Source organism: Falco punctatus (assembly GCF_963210335.1).
Source record: "Falco punctatus genome assembly, chromosome: 6".
Classification (NCBI taxonomy): Eukaryota; Metazoa; Chordata; class Aves; order Falconiformes; family Falconidae; genus Falco; species Falco punctatus.
The window spans coordinates 8,935,294-8,960,030 of record NC_137585.1 but is presented as its reverse complement, the minus strand read 5'-3'; the positions used below and the strand labels follow the sequence as shown (position 1 = coordinate 8,960,030).

Genomic DNA, 24,737 nt, shown 5'->3' with positions numbered 1-24,737 from the left:
GGCTTTTGCTTCTCTGTTCATTCCTTCCCTTGGCAACTGGATAAGGACGCTACTGGCCACTGGCATGTATGATCTGGGAGAGGCTGTCCTAGTGCATTCTCTGGAAAGGAACATGATACTGTGGTAGGTCAGGTGTATATAATGCAGTATCTATATGCAGGGCGAGAGAGGACAGCATCCAAACAGGAACATAGAAAAAGTCCAGGACTGGCAATAACTCAGGAGTTTTCCCTATAAGAAAAAGGGATATATGAAATCCATAAATCAGACTGTAACTATTAATCATGACAGCTGCTTATGTAGATCTGAGATCCTCCTTAGGATTAAGATTTAGAAAGTGTCACTTGCCTTTGTCTAGGCCAGAATTTTAACACACTAGTTAGGACACGTTGCAAACAGAACACCCGTACATATGGACACAGTGGGTATCTGCTGACTAACAACGGACTGGGTTTACTCCGTTATTTCACAGAAAAATTGCACTTCCCCCAGTGGAAGTTGCCCTCTTTTCTAAATCCCTATCTACTGTGGGATCACTTTTGTAATTCAGCTCCCTGGGAACTGTTCTCCCATTTCTCTCAAGTCTGGGATACTTTTACCTCTCCTCATCAAGTCTAGGGCAGAGAGCAGCAACGACCGCAAATAACCAGTTTCCAGGTGTTTTAGGAAAGAGGAAGAGCACAAGAATGGAGGTACTCAATGCTGTGAGTTTGCCTGAACTTCCACTGAAACACTGAGCAGTGTAGCTCCCACTTGTGCCATTGTAGGGGGGACCCTGCACCCCGTGTCTGCTACATTTCCTTTGCATGGCTCCTTGAAAAGTAGTGACAGCTAAAATATTCTTCCACTCTCCATTTCAGGGTATCAAAGGCAATTGAAGTACAAACACTGGGATGGTTCTTATAGCACCTTTGGGCCCCGTTATGGGCAAGTTGGAAATACCTGGTAAGATTTCAGTAACACTGGCTTCTCATTTCTGCTTGTCATGGTCTTCCTTTCCTCAGTGTTCTTTTGTTCTTGGTCATTGTGGAGGTTGAAATGGAGGTGAAGATGAAATTATAATCATGACATTATCGAATAATCATGTGGGATGGTGGAGCAGGATGCTAAGGGAGATGCCATTTAGGTCTGCAACACTGCACTGATAGCTACTTACCTCCCCTGACACCCTTCTTCAGCAAAAGTGAGGGTGACTTGCACAGTGCTAGTTCTTGTTAGCAGAAGATGCTGGTGAATTCCGAGTGCCATTGCCCACCTCCTTGTAGCCCTCAGGGCTATGAATGGCAGGCTCCATTTAGCATTGTCCCTGTGTCACTGAGTCACTAAGCTAGATCACAGTTTCCAACCAGCCCACTGTGATCAAGTCCAGAACAGCGATGTCCGCATGAACCCAATGACCTCTCATGGATACAAGGCCTGCTCAGGATGTTTCAGTTCCCTCTGTCACTTTCAGGCTCACAGCCTTTGTCCTCAAGTCCTTTGCCCAGGCCCAGCCTCACATCTTCATAGATGAGAAGCACATCCAGGATGCTTTGGTCTGGCTCACCCAAAAGCAGAAAGAGAACGGCTGTTTCCGCAGTTCTGGGACACTCCTGAACAATGCCATGAAGGTAACATGTCTGCCTGGTTGGCTCCATTTGGGCTTTGTCGGGCTGGAACTCAACCATAAGTAACTCTGGAACCAGCACGGATATTTCAGACCTTGGGGTTGGGGAGGAAGGGGGAGTTATATATACGAGCTATCACAGAAGCAGGGAGAAGCCAACAGCATCTTCTGAAGCACTTACCATGAGAAGGAAGCTAGAAAGAATTTGTCCCTGCAGGATGTAGATATGTAGCACAGGGAGAATCCAGTAGTGCTGTGTGGGATCAATGTCTACTTTTGTGATTCCCTGCAGGGTGGAGTGAATGATGAAATCACGCTGACAGCCTACATCATTATTGCATTGCTGGAGATTCCTCTGCCTGTAACTGTATGTGTCTGCACCCCAACCCAAGCCATAGATGGTACTAACTTGACCTAATAGTGCCAGGTCCCTTTACATTTAGAAAGAACAAATCCTGTCTGAATATCCTATCCATTCAAACCTAGACTGGAATAACACTTTTCCTCCATTTTTCTCCCCTGTCCAATCCTGTCTCCCATATACACATTTCACTTAATATTTTTCTGAGTTCTTTCATGGAGAATCATGCCTTTGCTTCTACAAAAGAGTACATCTTGAATCAACAATGAGTTAAGTAATAGTTGAATCTCTGAAATGAGCCAGATAGGTTTTTCTACACCCACAAAAATCTCCTTTTGTTTGTTGGAATAGTACATTCCTGTTGAACCACTTCTATGGACTTATTGAGTTGGCACAAGAGCACGGGTCTCTGAAAAAGGTGGCACACTCAGGGATTTGTTCTCATTTTCTCTGCCTCTTCTACATTGTTTTATGCAAAATCCCTATCCTTAATGCTTGGGGGATAAGGTATAGGTATAGGGAATATCATAAATGGTAGTCTGTGAAAAGCCTGAGGCCAGTTTAAAGCAATGTAGGTTTGGTCATTCTGACCCCTAAGACTGTGATCCCCTCCTTGTGAGACAAGCTTGTGGCACAGGTAGAACTGGGGTGTGAATTGCAGCAGAAGGACTGCTGAGCCAGGATGGTTGCCAAACTGCTGTAAACCCTCTGCTCCAAATGTGGTAGGCACTATTTTCTGTTGGAAGTTTTTACCTGTACAGTAAGAACCAGCAAAAGGAATTATTTTTTCAGTAGTGTGACATGGATGACATTAACTCTACCGGAAGAGTATGGCTGCCCATTTTTTCCATGAGGTATTGGACCTGAAGGGGAAGAGATACAAAACGGTACAATCTTTGCCAGACAGGGGAGTCGCAATGTCAAAGGTCCATAGCCACCATCCAATTCCTGTTCTTCTAAGATGAACCACAATATTCGCTCTGTCTCCTCCAGCTCAGTCTGTCTCTCCTTCCAGCACTCAGTGGTGCGTAATGCTCTCTTCTGCCTGGAAACAGCAGCAGATGAGAAAGAAAACCACGTGTACACCAAGGCTCTGATGGCATATGCCTTCTCCCTGGCAGGCAAGGAGGACAAGCGGAAGGCATTGCTTGGCTCACTTGAAAAGGAAGCTGTGAAAAAGGGTGAGTGCTCCAGGCGGGACATCTCTTTCACTGGCAAAAGATCTTCCCTTGAGAAAAAAATGGCTTTGGCTGGTGGGGCAATGGCTGTAGGAACTGGCTTGTGTGGGTAGGGAAAGGTGGAGGGAGAGGAAAGACTTGTGCAACGGGGTTGCATTTTTGAGAGCTCCCTCTCAGTGCCCAGTCCTACTTCTGTGCTCCAAGGGAGTTCATCAGGCACCATCCCCACCAGTGCTGCACTAAAGGATAGCTCTGCTAGCGAAGTTTATGGCCACTCCTTCCTCCAGTGCATGTGCTCAACAGAGAACAAAGTTGACCGTGCATGGCACAAGACATGATAAATCAGAGATGAGCTGGTTGTGTTGAGAGAGAAAACAAACGTGCACCTCATTTTGGAGGCCTTAGCATAAGTTCTAAGTCTTGCGGGAAATCACGTAATGACTCGGAAGCGCCCTGCCAGAGTAAGGCCGGACAGTGGGTTTGCCCCAGCATTGGGTAGCAGGGTTGTGAAGGAAGAATGGCCAGCACCTTTTGCCTTCTCTGCCTGCAGGTTGACTGTCAAGCCCTGGTCACATTCTTTGGGTCATTTTGCCTCACAGAGCTTGTCCCTGCCCAATGCCGGCAGCTTGACTCAACAAGGGAAGGAGTGCCAGCCTGGTGCTCTGCTGGTGCTCAAGCCCATGAATGTCTGTGTGAATCTGGAGTCTAGGACAAAGTGGTCTCAGCGGTCTCAGACTAGTCGCAGCAAGCAGAGAGCTGTCTAACACTTCCCATTTCATCCCACATGACAGATGCGTCCTGGAGGCTCCGTCCTCCCAGCTGGACTGGCAGCAGACTAAGGACTCCCTTGCAATAATTACTACTAACTGCTTGTTGTCTTGTCTCCACGCTCCCTGCCTCCTGGAAAGATGGGTCTGTTCATTGGCAGCGGCCTGGGAAAGAGCCAGAGGTTGATCTCCCGTACTATCGCCACCGAGCTCCCTCTGCCGAAGTGGAGATGACAGCCTACGTGCTGCTTGCTCACCTCACCACGCAGCCAGCACCTTCCCAGGAGGAGCTGTCATTCGCATCTCTCATTGCAAAGTGGATCAGCGGTCAACAGAACCCCAACGGAGGCTTCTCCTCCACCCAGGTGAGCCGCTTCCCTCCTGCGACCTCACACATCAACGTCAGAAGACGAGAAGTGCCGGAGACGCAGGTGGGAGCCCAGTAAGGTTTGCCAGGGCAGGGGCTGTAGCCCTGCGGTATTTACCATGGTTGCCACGTCCCCAAGAGGCTAGAGGCCACTATCTCAGGTAACGCTTCCGGAAATGACGGATGCTTTGATTAATGACCTGTTTTTCCTGACACAGTGGAGCAGGACAGTAGGGACACAAGGGACGTGTGTCTGTGCCACTGGAGAGGGCTCCCACTGCAGTGTGTCGGTGCCCGTGAAGTTGCTGCTTCACCCTGTGGCAAGGGAGTGAAGGCTCCGCAGTGCTCCGTGCCAGGGAGCTCGGGGAACATGCAGCTGCTGTGCAGAGGACACAGGAAGGGAACGGGAATGCCCCAAAGCTGCTCTTCTCCTCTGTCCTTTCTACTTAAAACTGGAGAAAGTGAAGAACGGAGGGGAGGGTGCCTGATGACAGCAAAGGGCAGGCTGTGGGAGGACAGGCTGTGCAAAGGCTGACTGCATCCCCCTGGGAGCTGGGACCCGTCTCTTTCAGGACACAGTGGTGGCTCTCCAAGCCTTGTCCCTGTACGGAGCTGTCACCTATGCCAAGAGCGGAGCGGCCTCCAAAGTGACCCTGCGATCTGGAGGGGACTTTCAACAGGACTTCCAAGTGGATCCCACAAACCGGCTGCTGCTCCAGCGTGTGCCCCTGCCCCAGGTGCCAGGGGAGTACAGCACGGAGGTGTCTGGCGAAGGATGCGTCTACCTGCAGGTGAGGGGGATGGGGGCAGGTGCCATCCTAGGAGGGTAGCCCCTCACCAGGCAGCAGTCAGGGAGAGGGCGGAGGGGCAAGAGAGAGGGGAGAAGCGGGAGGGAATGGTCCGGGAGAGGGAAGAGGGCAAGGAGAGTAAAGATGGAGAAATCGTGGGAGGGAAAGAGGGAAGGATCTGCACCGTGGAGGTGTTGTGAGAAAGGGTGAAGTGGGGAGCCTGGATGGGGAGAGGACGGTCTCTCTCACACGGTGAGCATGCAGGCACACACGCTCACACAGAGCCGCTGGCTTTCCTCTAGACAAGCCTGAGGTACAATGTGCAGCCCACGCAGGAGGATGCACCCTTCATGCTTCATGTGTACACAAGCCCAGAGACATGTGCGGACTCCAAAGCTCACAAGGTCTTTGACATAGGCATAAATGTCAGGTGAGTCTGTGTTTGGGTCTGAGCCTTCCTGAGACGCCATGGCAGCTGAGTTCTGGTGAGCTGGTTTGGAAGGCCTGGAGAAGCAGTGCAACCCTTTGAAAAGTGGGCAGGGAGCAGCTGGGCTGGGAGGAGAGACTGTGGAGGAAGGTCGTGTCCTGCAGTGGTGGAGCTGTGTGGGCAGCCAGGGGCTGGGCAAGTGAGAGGCTGCGTAGGTGACTAGGAGACCCCGGCATAGCTGGAGAAGAATGTGCTGGACCGCTAGGATGTGGTGGGGTGCCGAGTGTTCCAGAAAAGTCGGAAATGCCCCCAGCAGTGCCCCCCACTTTGGCTTGAGGTGCACTGAATCTTTGTTGCTTGGTTCCTCAGTTACACCGGGGAGCGCAATGGCTCCAACATGGTGATTGTTGATGTGAAGATGCTGTCAGGATTCATCCCTGTGAAGTCTTCCGTGAGGAAGGTAGGATGCTGTTTGTCAAACAAGCTACACCCAGCTGCTTATATTCAAGACACCTTCCAAGTGTCTATAGCAAACCAGAGGGCTTCAGGGTTGGAATGAGCTTGATCTCGCCACTGTCATCTGCATATTTGCCTTGTACAGTGTTCTCTTTTCAGACCTGCCTTAAGGCCAGCACAAGGGGAGACAATATGGTGAATCTAGGAAAAATAGATTAAGTAACTTTTTCTTTGGACTGATGGTGTGCCCTTTTATTATCACTGTGTTCCAGTAGCTCCCTAGAAGCACTGTTTGCATAGGACATTCAAAAGTAGTGCTGTTTTATTTTTCCCTCTGCTGATCTGACAACACCTTATAGCATTGTAACTGTTTAGGTCTTGGGTCACTATTTGACATGCTACACAGGTGCATGGTCTGGAAAATAAGGGCAATCATACGATGCTGCAGAACTAGCAAGTCAGAAGGAATGGATTTTCATAGAATTGTTTCATCACTGCTTGAAGCAGTGCTCAGTCCCTGCTGAGTTAGGCTGTACTTTGTCAGCCAGGATGGTGAAGGGAAGGTCTGGGGACTGTGATATCTAGCGGCACACCAAAGAGGCAGTTCCATGCTGCTCACTTAGTTCCCTGAGTACCCTGGTGTCTCACCCACAGTACATCCCATCTGTAGGGCTGTGCAAGGGGCACAGGGACACCAAACTCAATGGTAAAATCTTGGTCTTCTTTCTCCAGCTGGAAAGCCACCGCGTTATTGAACGCACAGAGCTGAGTACCAACCATGTCCTTGTATATCTGGAAAAGGTGAGTTTCCACCTAGGGTGAGGACGGGTCAGAAATACAGGCTTTGGGACATATGGTGACATGGGGAAAAAGACCGGGGACTCAAAACTACCACAGCTCTGCAAAGAATAGGACTGAATCTCATACTGACTTTTGCTGACCTTTCAGACTTACTGGTACTTCCCTCCCAGCCCTCAGCAGGCTTTCCCCCGACCCCACACACAGACCATGCCCCGACCCCCCCACCAGCCAGCGCCTCCCCCAGCGTGGGGAAAGGCCCCAGGGTTCCCCCTTGCCCCTCAGCCAGGCCTGCAGCCCCCGCGCCCCCCAGGCCCAGCACGGGGGCAGGGGAGAGCGAGGGAGCCCGGGGCAGTACGGGGCTGCCCCTCAGCCTCCACCGCTTCCCTTCCCCAGCTGGGCAGCGAGACCCTCAGCTTCTCCTTCGCGGTGGAGCGGGACATCCCCGTGCAGGGCCTGAAGCCAGCTCAGGTGAAGGTCTATGACTACTATGAGACAGGTGAGTGTGGGGCTGGGGGTGCCCGTGGGACCGAGGGTGGGCAGTGGGCTGCGTGAAGGGGCACGGGAGCTGTGGGGACCCGCAGCTGTCCCTGGCCCGGGCCATCTCCCGTCCCCCCCTTGTGAACATGGAGATGGTGAGCAGGTCTGGGTGGTGGTGACTCTGCGGGGATCCCTGCGTGGCTGCTCCTCACAGCAGAGCTGCTGTGCAGCTGTCCATCCTCCCCGGGGAGAGGGTGGAGGAAGCCAAACCCCCAGCCCTCCCACCGTGGTGCCTCCAAGGCCGGCCCTGCCTCGCCACAGAGAGGAGCCATCCCGTGGGGCAGAGCTGCAGGTGCCGGGGGTCCCGTGTTCAGGTCTGGCCCCAGAGCACAGCCGTGCCCTTGCTCCCAGCCAGTCCTGCTGCTCCTTGTGCCTCTGCTGTCCCGGATGCTGCTCCAGGGTGGCGGTGACCGAGTTGTCCCCACCCCTCCCCAGTGTGTGCTGGAAGAAGGTGCCTCAGCAGCCCTTGGGCACGCTGGAGTGGAGACCTGATGGGGCTGCCAGCGCCGGGTGGCTCTGCCTTGCTGGGTGGCCTCTGGCCGTGGCAGGGGCTGGGGCTCCCTCCCACCCAGCTGGGATCTCTGGGGGCAAAGCTGGGGGTGGTGGCGGCAGCCTGCCGTGTGGCCTGGGAGGAGCATCTCTCTGGCACCCATCCCTCTACCAGGGCATCAAGGGGCTCTGACAGCCTGCTCTCTCCCTTCCATTCTGTTTTCCAGACGAATTTGCCACACAGGAGTACAGCGCTCCCTGCGCCACAGGTAGGGTGCTGAAAGTGCTTCCCTTTGCAGTTCTCTACACCTTTTTCATTGTATTTCTGTTCTTCCAGCCAGTGCTTCTGTCTTTCTGCTCAAGTTTGCATGAGTTTGGCACAACTCACAAGCATAGATTTTGTATGCAAAACTGAGAGCACAAAAGGCACAATGTTTTTGTACCATTCAAAATCTACCATTCCTGAATTCTCACAGTGGTTTCCATAGTCCAGTTCTCCTGACCTGAATGAAGTTTGTGTCCCGATTGTTCTGTTGCTGCCCCCTGGACTTTTTGATTTCAAGTTTCTTATATCATGCTTATTGTCTCAGATTTCAGGTAAACTCTGGTCCTTCCTGAGAGCTCCAGATAGTGTAGCTGTGGGATCATGCTGAGGGGACTTGGTTCTTTCAAAGCACCCAGGACATTCCTCTCCCAAAACACTCAGTCTGAAGCAACAGAGCAAATTAAGACCATGAAAAGATAACCCATAAAGAAGCATGTCATGGTCTGACCTACCATGAGGCAGGTATTCCTCATGACACTAGGCAGCCAGCCCTCAGTCTTGGTTTGGAGTCTGAGCTGGAAGGACAGAGAGGTTATGATCTTTGGGGGATTCTCTGCAGTACAAGACCACATGTGCTTGGCTTTGTGTTTGGAGCACAGGTAATGTAGGAGCTTCTGTGGAAGGCCCTGACCAAGGATACTTCTTTTGTCCTGTGTCTTCCAATATGAAGATTAGCATATGTGACTTCCCATCAGCTGCCCTGTTTCAGGTGTTTGGAATATGGAGGCTTCTGGGAAGCACTGAGACCCTAGGAACTGTTTTTTCACAAGGCATGACTGTGGCATCTGAGAGCAGAGAAAAAGTGATTTGGACTTGGGAAAGGCAAAAGCTTTGTCTCTTGCTGGTATTAAACAGTGAGATTTATGTCCTTTTGTTTTCTTATCTGATGTCTTGGAAAAGAGCCTGAACTCCCACACTTTCACTCCATACTCCTTGCTAACCTGGACTGTGTCCGTAGGTACAGGCTGTGTTCTGCTGATTCTGGGCCTACAGCCTCCCTTCCTGGAAAAACATGAGTTGTAAGACAGACACTGAGTGGACAGTAAAGCATTTCCAAAGTGTATATTGGTGTGGTCTGGTTATGCAGTCTGAGGCTAGTGGGGAGACTTTAGATTTTAGGCTATTCTTCCCCATGTCTGTTAAAAGGCAGAGTTTTTCTCTTCCTTGGAAAGGATGGTGGGAAGTTGCTAGTTAAGAGGTCCATCCGCTGGTCTAGGTGTCCAAAGGTGGTCTGCACTGACTTAAAAGGATGATAGCAGTTGCAAAGCAGAAAGCTTCCATCCTTGCCCTGAATAGTACTGGTGCAGCAGATCCCTTCTACTCTCTGCAGAGAAATAAATACACTTTAAGAGCATCTCATTGCTGCAGTAAACATTCTTGTTGCCTGTTTGCACTGTGCTCCTGTGTCCATCCCAGCTGTGACAAATCCTACTCTGCTTATCTCTTCCAGTGGGTCAGAAAGAGTCTCAGCCCTCTCTCAACCTCACATAGCTTTGAAGGTGACATGAGTGTTGAGTGCTATGGATGACCCTCAGCTCTGGTCAAACAGCAACTCACTCTCCTGTACTCTGCTTCACACAAAACTTAGCTTCCCAAACTCACATTTTGCTCACTCTGTCTCTCAGCCTGAAAGAGGGAACTGGCGTATCTCTCTTAACTCCTCTACCTTCTCATCTTCTTCCATTCTTGCAGAGGAAGTAGACCAGGACAATGCATGAAGAACACTCCCAGTTGCTGGAACTTCCCTGCCTAGCTACCATCACCACCATCTATGGACTGACAGATAAATAGTGCCTGCAAGGAATAGGAAATGAACTTTACAAATAAATTAACTGTACTCACGAATGGGTTTTGAACAGTTTATTCCCAATTCTGTTTTTTCCTTCTCAGCCTCCAGTCACAGCTTTAATCTCCCTGGATTCTTATGATGTCGAAGAACATCTCATCCAGACATGCCTTTGTGCAGGAATAAGGACAAAAAGTGAGGAATATTTTTTTTAAAAAAAGAAGAGGACAGAATGATTTAAGTTGGGGTCAGCCTTTCTAATGTAGCCCTCTCAGTGTTATGTACTCTGGACTTGCGATCTGAGACCCTATCTAATCAGCAAAGGACAGGAACTTCTTGAGAACAATTTCTCTCCCCTGGCTTAGAAACCATAACCTTGATTGAACTGGTCTCCGCAGGTGCCTGTCCATGTCTCCCACTGGTAAGCAGCCTAGATTGTCAGCTAATGTTACATGAAATTCAGCCTCTGTGATGTGCCCCGTAGACTTCCCTTCCAGGACTGTTTCTTGGTTGTAGAAGAGTGGAAGGAGATAGACGGTATGTCCTCTTCTAAGATTAGAGTGTGCATGGAGGGGTAGGAGGGATGTGTGCATGCATTATGCCTTCAGCTGCTAATTTATAATGGCCTGTTCTCCAGCTGAAGCTTGAGCCTTCTTATGGAAACTTCCATATCTTGTGCCTGCTGCTTCTGGGACATTCCCAAGGAGAAGCTCATGACATTTGCCAGTAACTTAACAACCTAAGTCTAGTTTAAATGGCAAATTTATTTAAATCATAGACTTGCTTCGATCAATCTCTCTATAATCCTCTTACATATCTCTAGGAATGTTCTTCTTTTCTTGGTTTTGTCCCATTAATTTCTGGTTTAAACTTTTGAATGACAGAAAGATCTCATATGACTTTATTCTCATGAAATGCTTATTGTTAGGCATCATGGCTTATTGTTTATCCAAAGTATGCACAGCTAGTTGTTCCATCCAGTTTTTTTAGTGTGCCTATCCCAACAGCATTACTGAGAACAAATAAAGTTCATCATCTCTTTTGCTAGATATTAATATTGTGACACCTTGTCTCCTGTGGTGTTTGGCATTTACTCACTCAAGACCTTCTTGACACTTCATATTCAGAGAAGTCTATGGAATGAACTGTCTTCAGTGAAAGCTGAGCAAAATTTCTAATAAACCATGAATACTAATTGCATTTTGTCTTGATTTAGAAATAGTAAAACCGCCTAATTTCCTGCTATAAGGGAATTACTTTTCTGCGGCGAATGAAGAGACGGGACGCAGCTTGATGCAAGCAACTGTCAATTTATTGTACAGAAGCACGTCACGAGGTTTTATAGACTTTCAGAAGCTGCGCGTTTTAAACAGATTGGTTCTTGAAGCTAAGCATTGCATACCAGGCAATCCCTGATTGGTGGTTAACTACCAGCAATCAACAGCAAGGTGTTACCTTTCCTTGGCGCCATCCTTGGCGCCATCCGTCTCCCACCCCCCTGTGCTCTGCAAACATGCCTCATCATGTTAATTGTTGTCTAGACAAGCTCGAACAAATTCCCCTCAGCTAACTGATTGCCATGCATGGTCCTAGTTTGCAGACCGCTCCTGCACTTTTCCAAGGTCTCAAAGCAACATAGTTTTTAGTTGCTGAATTAAACTGTTTTGACTTTAGATCATTGTGAATTGCCTTTGAAGCACAACATGCATGCTCCTTGGGGATGGAAATTCAATATTCAGACATTCCTGTACTTCTTTAAGGTAGCCTTGTTGAAGTTTCTTATGTGGTATGCCCTGGAGGACCTGCAAGTATGTGATTGATGATTCACAGCCTAGTCAAGTAGAGAGATGTAGAAGCCAGCCAGGGAGCCCCAAAAGGCAAGTGTTATGGCTGCCCATGGGCAACAGTTAGATGATGCCTAATTTATAAGGCAGCAGCAAAACATTAACTGTTTCCATGGTCGAAAGCCATTATCAAAATTTTGTGAATTGAACATACTCCAGTGATTTTACAGACTTCTGAATTAAATTATCATGATGATCACTTTGTTGCATTTGAGGCAGAAGAGATCCAACACCATAACCATGTACATAACATGTAGAGTACTCACCAGAAAGTAAATGAAAATGAAGGAGCTGTTAGCACCCACCTACAGCCCACTGTAAAGGAGGGTCTGTATTTGCAGACCTGGGTTTGTATGTACAAGTTTGCAGACCTGGCACTTTTGAACTGGTTGCCCCTAACTAACAGTGGGACCATGTCTCTCTGGCACAGTCAGTCTCTCATGACCCCATAGCAGGGGAACAGCTATGAAAGGGGCCAGAGTAAACTGCTTTCCTCACACAGTGAGGAATTGTAGCTTATGAAGGGGAAAGAGGGTCTTGAGACACCTACATGGACAACGATGATGCAAAGAGCTTCAGTGTCACTGAAACAAATAAAAGTTCTTTGCTGCAGCAGTGAATTATTTTTTTGACAACCTGGGTCTGTGTACATGAAAGGAGCTGTGTGAGGGACTCCTATAGGTGTGTTTGCTTATGCTTAGATTGGCAGGATCAAAGGCACCTCTGCACACAGAACCATGTAAATAAAATACGCAGGGTGCCATATGACCTACTGAGCTAAGGCTGATTGCCTCTCCATCCCTGGGAGAGATCTAGACTAGAGACAATATGATCATTTGGAAAACTGACATGTGAAAAGTTTAACCCAAACTACCCGATGGGAATCCAGGGCATCCCCTCTGAATTCTGCTGAAACACTGTAAGCCTAGTTGTGAAGGAGAAAAAAACCCAAACCACTTTATAACATTACTAATAGAAAAACCCAAAAGAGACCTACAGGCCTCCACTGAGAGAGAGAGGATAAAGTTCTCATGAAAAACGCAAGTGGTTTGGCTCATAAGGTGGTTCTTGGTTGAAATTCTATGATTGTCCTGAGTGCCATCACATGGCACATACAGGACAACCCAGTGGCGTTCAGGGTCGGTCAGCATGGGTTTCTGAAAGGCAGGTCCTGCTTCATTAACCTGATCTCCTTCTATGACAAGGTGACCTGCTTAGTGGACAAGGGAAAGGCTGTGAGTGTTGTTTACCTAGACTTTAGAAAGGCCTTTGACACTATCTCCCACAGCATTCTCCTGGAGAAACTGGCTGCTCATGGCTCAGATGGATGTACTGTTCGCTGGGTAAAAAAACTGGCCGATGGCCAGGCCCAAAGAGTTGGGGTGGATGGAGTTACATCCAGTTGGTGACCGGTCACCAGTGGTGTTCCCCAGGGCTCAGTACTGGTGCCAGTTCTGTCTAACATCTTTATTAATGATCTGGACAAGGGGATCGAGTGCACCCGCAGTAAATTTCCAGACAGTGCCAAGTTGGAGGGGGGAGTTCTGATCTGCTTGAGGGTAGGAAGGCTCTGCAGAGAGATCTGGACAGACTGGATCAATGGGCCAAGGCCAATTGTATGAGGTTCAACAAGGAGAAATGCCAGGTCCTGCACTTGGGTCACAACAACCCCATGCAACACTACAGGCTTGGGGAAGAGTGACTGGAAAGCTGCCTGGGGGAAAAGGACCTGGCAGTGTTGGTTAACAGCCAGCTGAACATGAGCCGGCGGTGTGCCCAGGTGGCCAAGAAGGCCAATAGTGTCCTGGCCTGTATCTGAGACAGTGTGGCCAGCAGGACCAGAGAGGTGATCTTCTCCCTGTACTCAGCACTGATGAGGCCACACCTTGAATACCGTGTTCAGTTTTGGGCCCCTCACTACAAGAAAGACCTTGAGGTGCTGGAGCATGTCCGGAGAACGGCGACGAAGCTGGTGAAGGGTCTGGAGCACAAGTCTTATGAGAAGCGCTGAGGGAACTGCAGTTGTTTAGCCTGGAGAGAAGGAGGCTCAGGGGGGACCTTATTGCTTTCTACAACTACCAAAAAGGAGGTTGTAGGCAGGTGAGTGTTGGTCTCTCCTCCCAAGTAACAAGCAATAGGACAAGAGGAAATGGCCTCAAGTTGTACCAGGGGAGGTTTAGATTGGGTGTTATGAAAAATTTCTTCATCAAAATGGTTGCCAAGCACTGGAACAGGCTGCCTAGTGAGGTGGTGGAATCACCATCTTTGGAGATGTTTAAAGACATGTAGATGTGGTGCTCAGGGATATGGCTTAGTGGTAGACTCGGCAGTGCTAGGTGGATGGTTGGACTCTATGATCTTGAAGGTCTTTTCCAACCTAAACAATTCTACCATTCTATGAATGACACTGTTAAGTTCCCAGTCCCTCTCTGATTTCACTTCAACTGTTTAGAAACAAGCAATATCTTCACCACTAGAATGGGAAAGTTCACAGGTCTTCCCTTCACTTCTGTCTGGCTTGCCATGAAAGATCAGATTGGACAGGCTCACACTGTCCTTCCAGCTCATACCAGTGAGTTCACAGCGAGATCAAAGGCAATGTGCGATCAGAGGTTTATGTTCAAGGATTATCTTGCAGAAAACACTCGCTTTTAGAGGCAGGGAGCCAAGCTTCCAGCGTGTAATGGATCAGGTAGGATTTCCTCTCCTCCTGGAGACAAACCTCCTCACTGCCAAAAGCTGTCTGCTTTCTGGTATTCCTGAGGAGCTGCCAAACACCACCTTGCCATGGATGGCTCTGGATTTAAATCTCAGGCCATCACGGAGTCTGAGCTGTGGATGGGGGCAGACACAAGACACAGTACCAAAAATAAGGCCAGCGTCATCTGATGAGAATCAAGACTTAATTTATTTATAGTTTTACTTTCTTTTTGCTGTTGAGGTGTCCTTCTCTAACATTTCAGTAGCCCCCCCTCAACAAGAAGATCTTCTAGGGGCAGAGACACGCGAGCTGATCCAGCAAGGCCCAGACAAGATGTGCTCTTCAGACATTTCCCTGTTCAGCCTTGGCTGGAGGTGGGAAAAAGACAGAGAGAGGTAAGTGTCCTGGTGAAGCAGTGTCCAGAGCCCTGGACATCTTCTCTGTGTTCTGGTGGTTATGTGAGTTAAAGCCCTGTTAAAACTTGGGAAACTGCTTCACCTAAAAATGCCCAGTTGCGGGCACATAACAGAATGGGAATGGCTGGACATGTTCAAGATATCCATGCAACAAAGAGGGGAAGGGAGGCAGATTTATACTGGAGATACATGAGCTACCCTAGTACACATTCTCTCAGCACCTGGACTTCTCAAAGAAAGGCAAAAAGCAGCCCAGGGCAGAATTTGAAAGGTCCCAACCTAAGACGTGAGTAACATCAAAACTTCACCAAGATGCATGTAGCCTTCTGTGGCTGCAGCATGGCAAACATGGCCCTGAAAAGGGCAGAGACACGAAAGGCTGAGTGTCGTATTCAGTCCCAAGGGGATTTCAGTGTTGTTTGTACGATGTGACACACAGACAGAGGTAAAGACAAGTGTCTCTGTGTGAGTGAAGGCAGTGACGCTGGGATTGCCCTTCTCAGTGAACCAAAACGAAAGCTGCGTCCAACCGGACACAGGACATCAGGCGGCCTTGCCCTTCCCCGCTGCACCGAGGCGTGCCTACAGACTGCAACGGACCGTGGAGATGAAAGCTGGGAAGATACACAGGCTGAGGAGACCCAAGGTCTGCAATGACTCTCATTCGAGACAACCTGCAATAGCCCATGCTGCAACATCTCAGTTATTCCTGTGCACCCTACCTGTGGCGCAGGGAGCGCTGTACTCCTGTGTGGCAAATTCGTCTGGAAAACAGAATGGAAGGGAGAGAGCAGGCTGTCAGAGCCCCTTGATGCCCTGGTAGAGGGATGGGTGCCAGAGAGATGCTCCTCCCAGGCCACACGGCAGGCTGCCACCACCACCCCCAGCTTTGCCCCCAGAGATCCCAGCTGGGTGGGAGGGAGCCCCAGCCCCTGCCACGGCCAGAGGCCACCCAGCAAGGCAGAGCCACCCGGCGCTGGCGGCCCCATCAGGTCTCCACTCCAGCGTGCCCAAGGGCTGCTGAGGCACCTTCTTCCAGCACACACTGGGGAGGGGTGGGGACAACTCGGTCACCGCCACCCTGGAGCAGCATCCGGGACAGCAGAGGCACGAGGAGCAGCAGGACTGGCTGGGAGCAAGGGCACGGCTGTGCTCTGGGGCCAGACCTGAACACGGGACCCCCGGCACCTGCAGCTCTGCCCCACGGGATGGCTCCTCTCTGTGGCGAGGCAGGGCCGGCCTTGGAGGCACCACGGTGGGAGGGCTGGGGGTTTGGCTTCCTCCACCCTCTCCCCGGGGAGGATGGACAGCTGCACAGCAGCTCTGCTGTGAGGAGCAGCCACGCAGGGATCCCCGCAGAGTCACCACCACCCAGACCTGCTCACCATCTCCATGTTCACAAGGGGGGGACGGGAGATGGCCCGGGCCAGGGACAGCTGCGGGTCCCCACAGCTCCCGTGCCCCTTCACGCAGCCCACTGCCCACCCTCGGTCCCACGGGCACCCCCAGCCCCACACTCACCTGTCTCATAGTAGTCATAGACCTTCACCTGAGCTGGCTTCAGGCCCTGCACGGGGATGTCCCGCTCCACCGCGAAGGAGAAGCTGAGGGTCTCGCTGCCCAGCTGGGGAAGGGAAGCGGTGGAGGCTGAGGGGCAGCCCCGCACTGCCCCGGGCTCCCTCGCTCTCCCCTGCCCCCGTGCTGGGCCTGGGGGGCGCGGGGGCTGCAGGCCTGGCTGAGGGGCAAGGGGGAACCCTGGGGCCTTTCCCCACGCTGGGGGAGGCGCTGGCTGGTGGGGGGGTCGGGGCATGGTCTGTGTGTGGGGTCGGGGGAAAGCCTGCTGAGGGCTGGGAGGGAAGTACCAGTAAGTCTGAAAGGTCAGCAAAAGTCAGTATGAGATTCAGTCCTATTCTTTGCAGAGCTGTGGTAGTTTTGAGTCCCCGGTCTTTTTCCCCATGTCACCATATGTCCCAAAGCCTGTATTTCTGACCCGTCCTCACCCTAGGTGGAAACTCACCTTTTCCAGATATACAAGGACATGGTTGGTACTCAGCTCTGTGCGTTCAATAACGCGGTGGCTTTCCAGCTGGAGAAAGAAGACCAAGATTTTACCATTGAGTTTGGTGTCCCTGTGCCCCTTGCACAGCCCTACAGATGGGATGTACTGTGGGTGAGACACCAGGGTACTCAGGGAACTAAGTGAGCAGCATGGAACTGCCTCTTTGGTGTGCCGCTAGATATCACAGTCCCCAGACCTTCCCTTCACCATCCTGGCTGACAAAGTACAGCCTAACTCAGCAGGGACTGAGCACTGCTTCAAGCAGTGATGAAACAATTCTATGAAAATCCATTCCTTCTGACTTGCTAGTTCTGCAGCATCGTATGATTGCCCTTATTTTCCAGACCATGCACCTGTGTAGCATGTCAAATAGTGACCCAAGACCTAAACAGTTACAATGCTATAAGGTGTTGTCAGATCAGCAGAGGGAAAAATAAAACAGCACTACTTTTGAATGTCCTATGCAAACAGTGCTTCTAGGGAGCTACTGGAACACAGTGATAATAAAAGGGCACACCATCAGTCCAAAGAAAAAGTTACTTAATCTATTTTTCCTAGATTCACCATATTGTCTCCCCTTGTGCTGGCCTTAAGGCAGGTCTGAAAAGAGAACACTGTACAAGGCAAATATGCAGATGACAGTGGCGAGATCAAGCTCATTCCAACCCTGAAGCCCTCTGGTTTGCTATAGACACTTGGAAGGTGTCTTGAATATAAGCAGCTGGGTGTAGCTTGTTTGACAAACAGCATCCTACCTTCCTCACGGAAGACTTCACAGGGATGAATCCTGACAGCATCTTCACATCAACAATCACCATGTTGGAGCCATTGCGCTCCCCGGTGTAACTGAGGAACCAAGCAACAAAGATTCAGTGCACCTCAAGCCAAAGTGGGGGGCACTGCTGGGGGCATTTCCGACTTTTCTGGAACACTCGGCACCCCACCACATCCTAGCGGTCCAGCACATTCTTCTCCAGCTATGCCGGGGTCTCCTAGTCACCTACGCAGCCTCTCACTTGCCCAGCCCCTGGCTGCCCACACAGCTCCACCACTGCAGGACACGACCTTCCTCCACAGTCTCTCCTCCCAGCCCAGCTGCTCCCTGCCCACTTTTCAAAGGGTTGCACTGCTTCTCCAGGCCTTCCAAACCAGCTCACCAGAACTCAGCTGCCATGGCGTCTCAGGAAGGCTCAGACCCAAACACAGACTCACCTGACATTTATGCCTATGTCAAAGACCTTGTGAGCTTTGGAGTCCGCACATGTCTCTGGGCTTGTGTACACATGAAGCATGAAGGGTGCATCCTCCTGCGTGGGCTGCACATTGTACCTCAGGCTTGTCTAGAGGAAAGCCAGCGGCTCTGTGTGAGCGTGTGTGCCTGCATGCTCACCGTGTGAGAGAGACCGTCCTCTCCCCATCCAGGCTCCCCACTTCACCCTTTCTCACAACACCTCCACGGTGCAGATCCTTCCCTCTTTCCCTCCCACGATTTCTCCATCTTTACTCTCCTTGCCCTCTTCCCTCTCCCGGACCATTCCCTCCCGCTTCTCCCCTCTCTCTTGCCCCTCCGCCCTCTCCCTGACTGCTGCCTGGTGAGGGGCTACCCTCCTAGGATGGCACCTGCCCCCATCCCCCTCACCTGCAGGTAGACGCATCCTTCGCCAGACACCTCCGTGCTGTACTCCCCTGGCACCTGGGGCAGGGGCACACGCTGGAGCAGCAGCCGGTTTGTGGGATCCACTTGGAAGTCCTGTTGAAAGTCCCCTCCAGATCGCAGGGTCACTTTGGAGGCCGCTCCGCTCTTGGCATAGGTGACAGCTCCGTACAGGGACAAGGCTTGGAGAGCCACCACTGTGTCCTGAAAGAGACGGGTCCCAGCTCCCAGGGGGATGCAGTCAGCCTTTGCACAGCCTGTCCTCCCACAGCCTGCCCTTTGCTGTCATCAGGCACCCTCCCCTCCGTTCTTCACTTTCTCCAGTTTTAAGTAGAAAGGACAGAGGAGAAGAGCAGCTTTGGGGCATTCCCGTTCCCTTCCTGTGTCCTCTGCACAGCAGCTGCATGTTCCCCGAGCTCCCTGGCACGGAGCACTGCGGAGCCTTCACTCCCTTGCCACAGGGTGAAGCAGCAACTTCACGGGCACCGACACACTGCAGTGGGAGCCCTCTCCAGTGGCACAGACACACGTCCCTTGTGTCCCTACTGTCCTGCTCCACTGTGTCAGGAAAAACAGGTCATTAATCAAAGCATCCGTCATTTCCGGAAGCGTTACCTGAGATAGTGGCCTCTAGCCTCTTGGGGACGTGGCAACCATGGTAAATACCGCAGGGCTACAGCCCCTGCCCTGGCAAACCTTACTGGGCTCCCACCTGCGTCTCCGGCACTTCTCGTCTTCTGACGTTGATGTGTGAGGTCGCAGGAGGGAAGCGGCTCACCTGGGTGGAGGAGAAGCCTCCGTTGGGGTTCTGTTGACCGCTGATCCACTTTGCAATGAGAGATGCGAATGACAGCTCCTCCTGGGAAGGTGCTGGCTGCGTGGTGAGGTGAGCAAGCAGCACGTAGGCTGTCATCTCCACTTCGGCAGAGGGAGCTCGGTGGCGATAGTACGGGAGATCAACCTCTGGCTCTTTCCCAGGCCGCTGCCAATGAACAGACCCATCTTTCCAGGAGGCAGGGAGCGTGGAGACAAGACAACAAGCAGTTAGTAGTAATTATTGCAAGGGAGTCCTTAGTCTGCTGCCAGTCCAGCTGGGAGGACGGAGCCTCCAGGACGCATCTGTCATGTGGGATGAAATGGGAAGTGTTAGACAGCTCTCTGCTTGCTGCGACTAGTCTGAGACCGCTGAGACCACTTTGTCCTAGACTCCAGATTCACACAGACATTCATGGGCTTGAGCACCAGCAGAGCACCAGGCTGGCACTCCTTCCCTTGTTGAGTCAAGCTGCCGGCATTGGGCAGGGACAAGCTCTGTGAGGCAAAATGACCCAAAGAATGTGACCAGGGCTTGACAGTCAACCTGCAGGCAGAGAAGGCAAAAGGTGCTGGCCATTCTTCCTTCACAACCCTGCTACCCAATGCTGGGGCAAACCCACTGTCCGGCCTTACTCTGGCAGGGCGCTTCCGAGTCATTACGTGATTTCCCGCAAGACTTAGAACTTATGCTAAGGCCTCCAAAATGAGGTGCACGTTTGTTTTCTCTCTCAACACAACCAGCTCATCTCTGATTTATCATGTCTTGTGCCATGCACGGTCAACTTTGTTCTCTGTTGAGCACATGCACTGGAGGAAGGAGTAGCCATAAACATCGCTAAGCCCTTGCTAAGCTGTGCGTGGTGCGGCAAGAGGAGCTGACTGAGGAGAGATGCTAGCAGAGCTATCCTTTAGTGCAGCACTGGTGGGGATGGTGCCTGGTGTTTCCTGATGAACTCCCTTGGAGCACAGAAGTAGGACTGGGCACTGAGAGGGAGCTCTCAAAAATGCAACCCCGTTGCACAAGTCTTTCCTCTCCCTCCACCTTTCCCTACCCACACAAGCCAGTTCCTACAGCCGTTGCCCCACCAGCCAAAGCCATTTTTTTCTCAAGGGAAGATCTTATGCCAGTGAAAGAGATGTCCCGCCTGGAGCACTCACCCTTTTTCACAGCTTCCTTTTCAAGTGAGCCAAGCAATGCCTTCCGCTTGTCCTCCTTGCCTGCCAGGGAGAAGGCATATGCCATCAGAGCCTTGGTGTACACGTGGTTTTCTTTCTCATCTGCTGCTGTTTCCAGGCAGAAGAGAGCATTACGCACCACTGAGTGCTGGGGAGAGATAACCTATGATTAGAAGTCTGGGGAGAAATTAGGGTTCTGCCTTACTAATGGCACATCATTCCCATGAACTCTGAGGAGGCGTCTGCCAGAATGAGGTCTAGGAACAAGTAGGGTACAATGTGTTCCAGAAATGTCAAAATTGACACCTCATGATTCTTTTAACACAGGGCTCAACAACCCAGTCCTTTTTGCAATCTGGAGCAAATTCTAGGCTGTACTGTGTCGTCATAGACTGACACAACATAACTGACTCAAGAATAGGGTGCAGCCACGTACAGTTATAGGCAGAGGGATCTCCAGCAATGCGATAGTAATGTAGGCCGTCAGTGACACCTCGTTGTCCACGCCTCCCTGCAGGGAAACACAAAGGTAGATGGTGACCCCACCTAGCTTCTTACCTTCAGTCTTTTCTCCCACTCCAGTGGGAATGCTTTATCCTGCATTGTAGACTCTTAGCTTGCCTCTTCCCCCTTGCAGCTGATGTGGAGGTATCAATACCACTTCCAAAGTGCAGGTTAGACTTCGTTCTCCTTCCTATCGTGGCAATCATACCGAATGCCGTCTGACTCCCTAGTGCTTGCCATTGACGTGGGAATTTCCCGTCTGCGTGTATGCTCGAGAAGCTCAGCTGGACCCATCTGACTTATGGTTGAGTTCTAGCCTCACAAAAAACCAACCAGGCGGACACATTACCTTCATGGCATTGTTCAGGAGTGTCCCAGAACTGTGGAAACAGCCGTTCTCCTTCTGTTTGTAAGACAGCCAGACCAAAGCATCCTGGATGTGCTTCTCATCTATGAAGATGTGAGGCCGGGCCTGGGCAAAGGACTTGAGGACAAAGGCCGTGAGCCTGAAAGGAAGAAAGAGCAATGTGGAAGCCTGAGCAGGCCTTGTGTTCCTCTCAGGTGACAGGGCCCATGTGGACATCATTTTTCTGGAGAAAGGCAAGAAGGCCTGGGGAACTGTGGGCCAATTAGTCAGATCACATATATTTTATATCTTCACCTCAAAAAATCATTCAAAAACCTGCTTCCTACCTTGATCTCTTGTCCCTCTCTTGGGCCACAAACTCTGTGATCCCTTTGTGTTGAGGCTACAGTTTGAAGGACAGTGATTGTTGAACTATATCTGAAAAAAATCTCTTTGGAAAAAGTAGAGAATTGCATGACAGTTAGCTCAACACTTGAGTAACAATAGTACTCAAAATGACAATCTAGAATAATTAAATCCCTGTTAGCTCATGGATCTACTGACAGGACTCTTGCACTAGAAATCCATGCCTCGTGGGTTTCCCAGAACTCCTCAGAGTTTAAAAGTAAAGAAGAACATGTCAAAAGAGTTTTTGCTAGAGTTGTTACAAGCAATTAGGGAGAAGCCAACATACCATCAGGAGCCAAGTACTGTTTCGGAAACTAAAAGCAAACCAAAGGTGATTAAATCATCCATTCTTATCCTTACCTAAAGTTGAAAATGTATGACAATGATATGCTGAAACAACTCAAAACTTTTCAGTAAGTCACATTGGCAACACATACAGTCCTCCAGGCTGCCTTTGCTTAGTAACACACAAACATTCTTGGAATAAAACATACAGCACTGCTGTTGGATTATCATCCTTTCCACTTATCTAGAAACACCTTTCCAAGCAGCCTTCTCAGCAGATGCTAGTCTAGAAGAGCTGCCACTGCAACTCTTCAGCCCTTCTCAGTCAGGATGTGAAATTCCTGCTATGCTTTTTCCCTGATTTATCTCCATTTCCTTCTTTTCTGCCATGGTCCTCATGCCTGCTGGTGGGAGGATGTGCTTCAGCTACATAACTGGCTGATGCAGCCTATTTCATCAAATAGAAGGCAGTGCAGGGACCACTGGAAAGACTGCTGGTCTGCAACAGCATTACTGTCATGCAGCATTTATTATAAATGTGTAGGTGAGAAAGAAAAGCATATAGGGGAGGCACAGGCAACATTGAAATCTCACCAAGTGTTCCCCTGCTGTCCATAACGTGGTCCAAAGGTACTGTAAGAGCCATCTGGGTGCTTGTAGTTCAGCTGCCTCTGATAACCTGCATATGGAGAGTTAAAGAAAAATTCAGATGCCAAAGAAAGTCTGCTGAGGGAAGGGGAAACAGAAAAACAGCTGTATCAGTGAAGGCAAAAGAGAGAAGAGTAGATCAGTCCTATCCTAGCTAATGAGAAGTACCGTTACATCCCCACCTCCACGCACTGCTTGCACTGCATGAGGACAGGCAACACCTGCTGTTCTTCAGAAAGAAGGCAGGACATGTTGATGACAACAGACAAGTCACTTTAGCAGGTCATCTGACAGCTCTGCACTGCATTGCAACCCAAGACGGAGCAGAGAAAAGTGGGTGCAATGATCAGGTACTCTAATGCTTAAGTAACAGAAAACTATAAAGGAAAAAGCAGTGAAGGGCCTTCTCAGGCACACAGCAGAGACATCTGTGTATGAGAGAAGCTCTCTTTCCATGTCTGGCCAACATTTGACGGAACCATCCCAGGTAGGATCTGGAAAAAAGCCAAAGCAGAAGCAAAAGCCATGTCCCAGCTCACCGCTCACTAAGTATCCAATGGCCTTGGATTTGACCTCCTCACTCAGCTGCCCTGTCTTGTTCAGGTAGTCCAGGACATAGATGTTGGGTGCAAACAGGACCATGTTCTGCTCCCCACAGCCAAACGGCATCTGCAGGAGCTGGTGCAGGTTCTGCATGGCAGTGCCCATGATGTCACCTGGGAAGCAGGAAATAGCAGAGGGATATTAATAATACTCAGAGCTGGCTATCAGAATCAGAGGGAGATACTGAATGAGAGAAGCAGAAGATGGCAGAGAAAAACAAAAAAAATCTGGATCTATAAAGATCCTTGAATGAAACAGAACATCAAAGAAAATGGAAAAAGGTAAATGAGAGAAAATTTAGGAAACTAGAAGAGAACTCTGAATAAAAGGACATGCAAAAACAGGAAAAGGAAGAGCACAACTGGAAGGGAAGATGCTCAAGACAGAAGAGATGAGACAGGAGTGAGGTGTGCTGGAAACCAGAAGAAAAAGCTGTGAGGTAGGAGGCCAACACAGAGATAAAAACAGCATATGGTTCTTCTGCCAGGCTGCTCACTCACCCAGCACTGAGAAATATGCTCTGCCTGAGTCTTGTACCACATTTGAGGGTAGCAACAGGGAAAACTTCTCTTTCACAGGCGCTCCTGAGAGAGAAACAAGTCCCAAACAGCTTCAGTGCAGTCCCAAGGGGAGGGAGACACAGTGAAACAACAGGAACGCTTCCTATTAGAAATGCCCTGACTTCAGTCACTTCGTTTTTCCCTGGCTATAAGGCAATCCCTGCATGAAACCAGCCCCAGCCACTGTTAGGCACTGGAGATTGCATGTCTACAACTTTTCCTGGGTGCACTAGAAAACAGGAGACAGCACTTGTAACTCCAGTGTTAGCATACAAGAAAGCAGGGATGCAGTCATGCTAAATCTGTCCTAACTCATACCCTGATGCTTAGCCAGGATGGTCCATTCTCTAGGGCTTTCTTCTCTCTTACATCTCAGGCTCCCAACTGATGGGGCATGTTTTGATTACCTAAAAAAAACAGCTTATCTGGAATATGATAAAGGCAGCACTATCTTCCTCCTCCAGGCACATCCCACCCATCAAACCACACAGGAACAAATGGAAAGGGTGGAGAGAGTGGGCTTTACCTTTCACACAAAGCACAGAGTTCTGAACTGTTTCCTTCTCAACTCCTTCAGGCTTGGGTGGGATGAAGGAAAACAAGAGAGGTGACAAGTTAGTGAGACAGGAAATACAGACAGAGCAATCCTTAACAAGGGCAAAGGGATATGTGAAAAGTGAATGAACTGAAGGAGAGGCAGTCATAAACAATCCCTGAAATACAGAGCTCTAAAATAATAATTTAAGCAAATAAAAGAATATGATCCTAAGTGACGGGTGTTGTATGTGGAGGAAGAGCAGGAAGAGGAGAACACTGCAGGACTATCACA

The 24,737-nt window shown here is 50.2% G+C and overlaps 2 protein-coding genes across 4 annotated transcripts in view; one reads left to right on the top strand and one right to left on the bottom strand.

Moving 5' to 3' along the window:
* LOC308065820 (alpha-2-macroglobulin-like) overlaps positions 1-11,083 on the top strand; it is a 39,973-nt gene extending 28,890 nt beyond the window's left edge. For all 3 annotated transcript variants that reach the window (XM_080392321.1, XM_080392320.1, XM_080392319.1), the window contains exons 25-36: positions 861-945; positions 1,454-1,610; positions 1,899-1,973; positions 2,983-3,148; positions 4,054-4,277; positions 4,852-5,070; positions 5,370-5,497; positions 5,864-5,954; positions 6,683-6,751; positions 7,145-7,247; positions 8,005-8,046; positions 9,795-11,083. In XM_080392321.1, the coding sequence (XP_080248447.1) occupies positions 861-945; positions 1,454-1,610; positions 1,899-1,973; positions 2,983-3,148; positions 4,054-4,277; positions 4,852-5,070; positions 5,370-5,497; positions 5,864-5,954; positions 6,683-6,751; positions 7,145-7,247; positions 8,005-8,046; positions 9,795-9,820 (1,385 nt within the window). In that variant the 3' untranslated portion in view covers positions 9,821-11,083. The remainder of the gene's footprint in view (positions 1-860; positions 946-1,453; positions 1,611-1,898; positions 1,974-2,982; positions 3,149-4,053; positions 4,278-4,851; positions 5,071-5,369; positions 5,498-5,863; positions 5,955-6,682; positions 6,752-7,144; positions 7,248-8,004; positions 8,047-9,794) is intronic.
* Positions 11,084-11,505: 422 nt separating this feature from the next.
* LOC308065697 (alpha-2-macroglobulin-like) overlaps positions 11,506-24,737 on the bottom strand; it is a 33,644-nt gene continuing 20,412 nt past the window's right edge. Inside the window, exons 22-36 of the mRNA XM_080391893.1 lie at positions 24,435-24,486; positions 23,849-23,932; positions 23,285-23,461; positions 22,692-22,776; positions 21,408-21,564; positions 20,991-21,065; positions 20,537-20,702; positions 19,341-19,564; positions 18,548-18,766; positions 18,121-18,248; positions 17,664-17,754; positions 16,867-16,935; positions 16,371-16,473; positions 15,572-15,613; positions 11,506-14,801 (exon numbers count right to left, since the gene is read on the bottom strand). Of these exons, the coding sequence (XP_080248019.1) occupies positions 14,776-14,801; positions 15,572-15,613; positions 16,371-16,473; positions 16,867-16,935; positions 17,664-17,754; positions 18,121-18,248; positions 18,548-18,766; positions 19,341-19,564; positions 20,537-20,702; positions 20,991-21,065; positions 21,408-21,564; positions 22,692-22,776; positions 23,285-23,461; positions 23,849-23,932; positions 24,435-24,486 (1,698 nt within the window). The 3' untranslated portion in view covers positions 11,506-14,775. The remainder of the gene's footprint in view (positions 14,802-15,571; positions 15,614-16,370; positions 16,474-16,866; positions 16,936-17,663; positions 17,755-18,120; positions 18,249-18,547; positions 18,767-19,340; positions 19,565-20,536; positions 20,703-20,990; positions 21,066-21,407; positions 21,565-22,691; positions 22,777-23,284; positions 23,462-23,848; positions 23,933-24,434; positions 24,487-24,737) is intronic.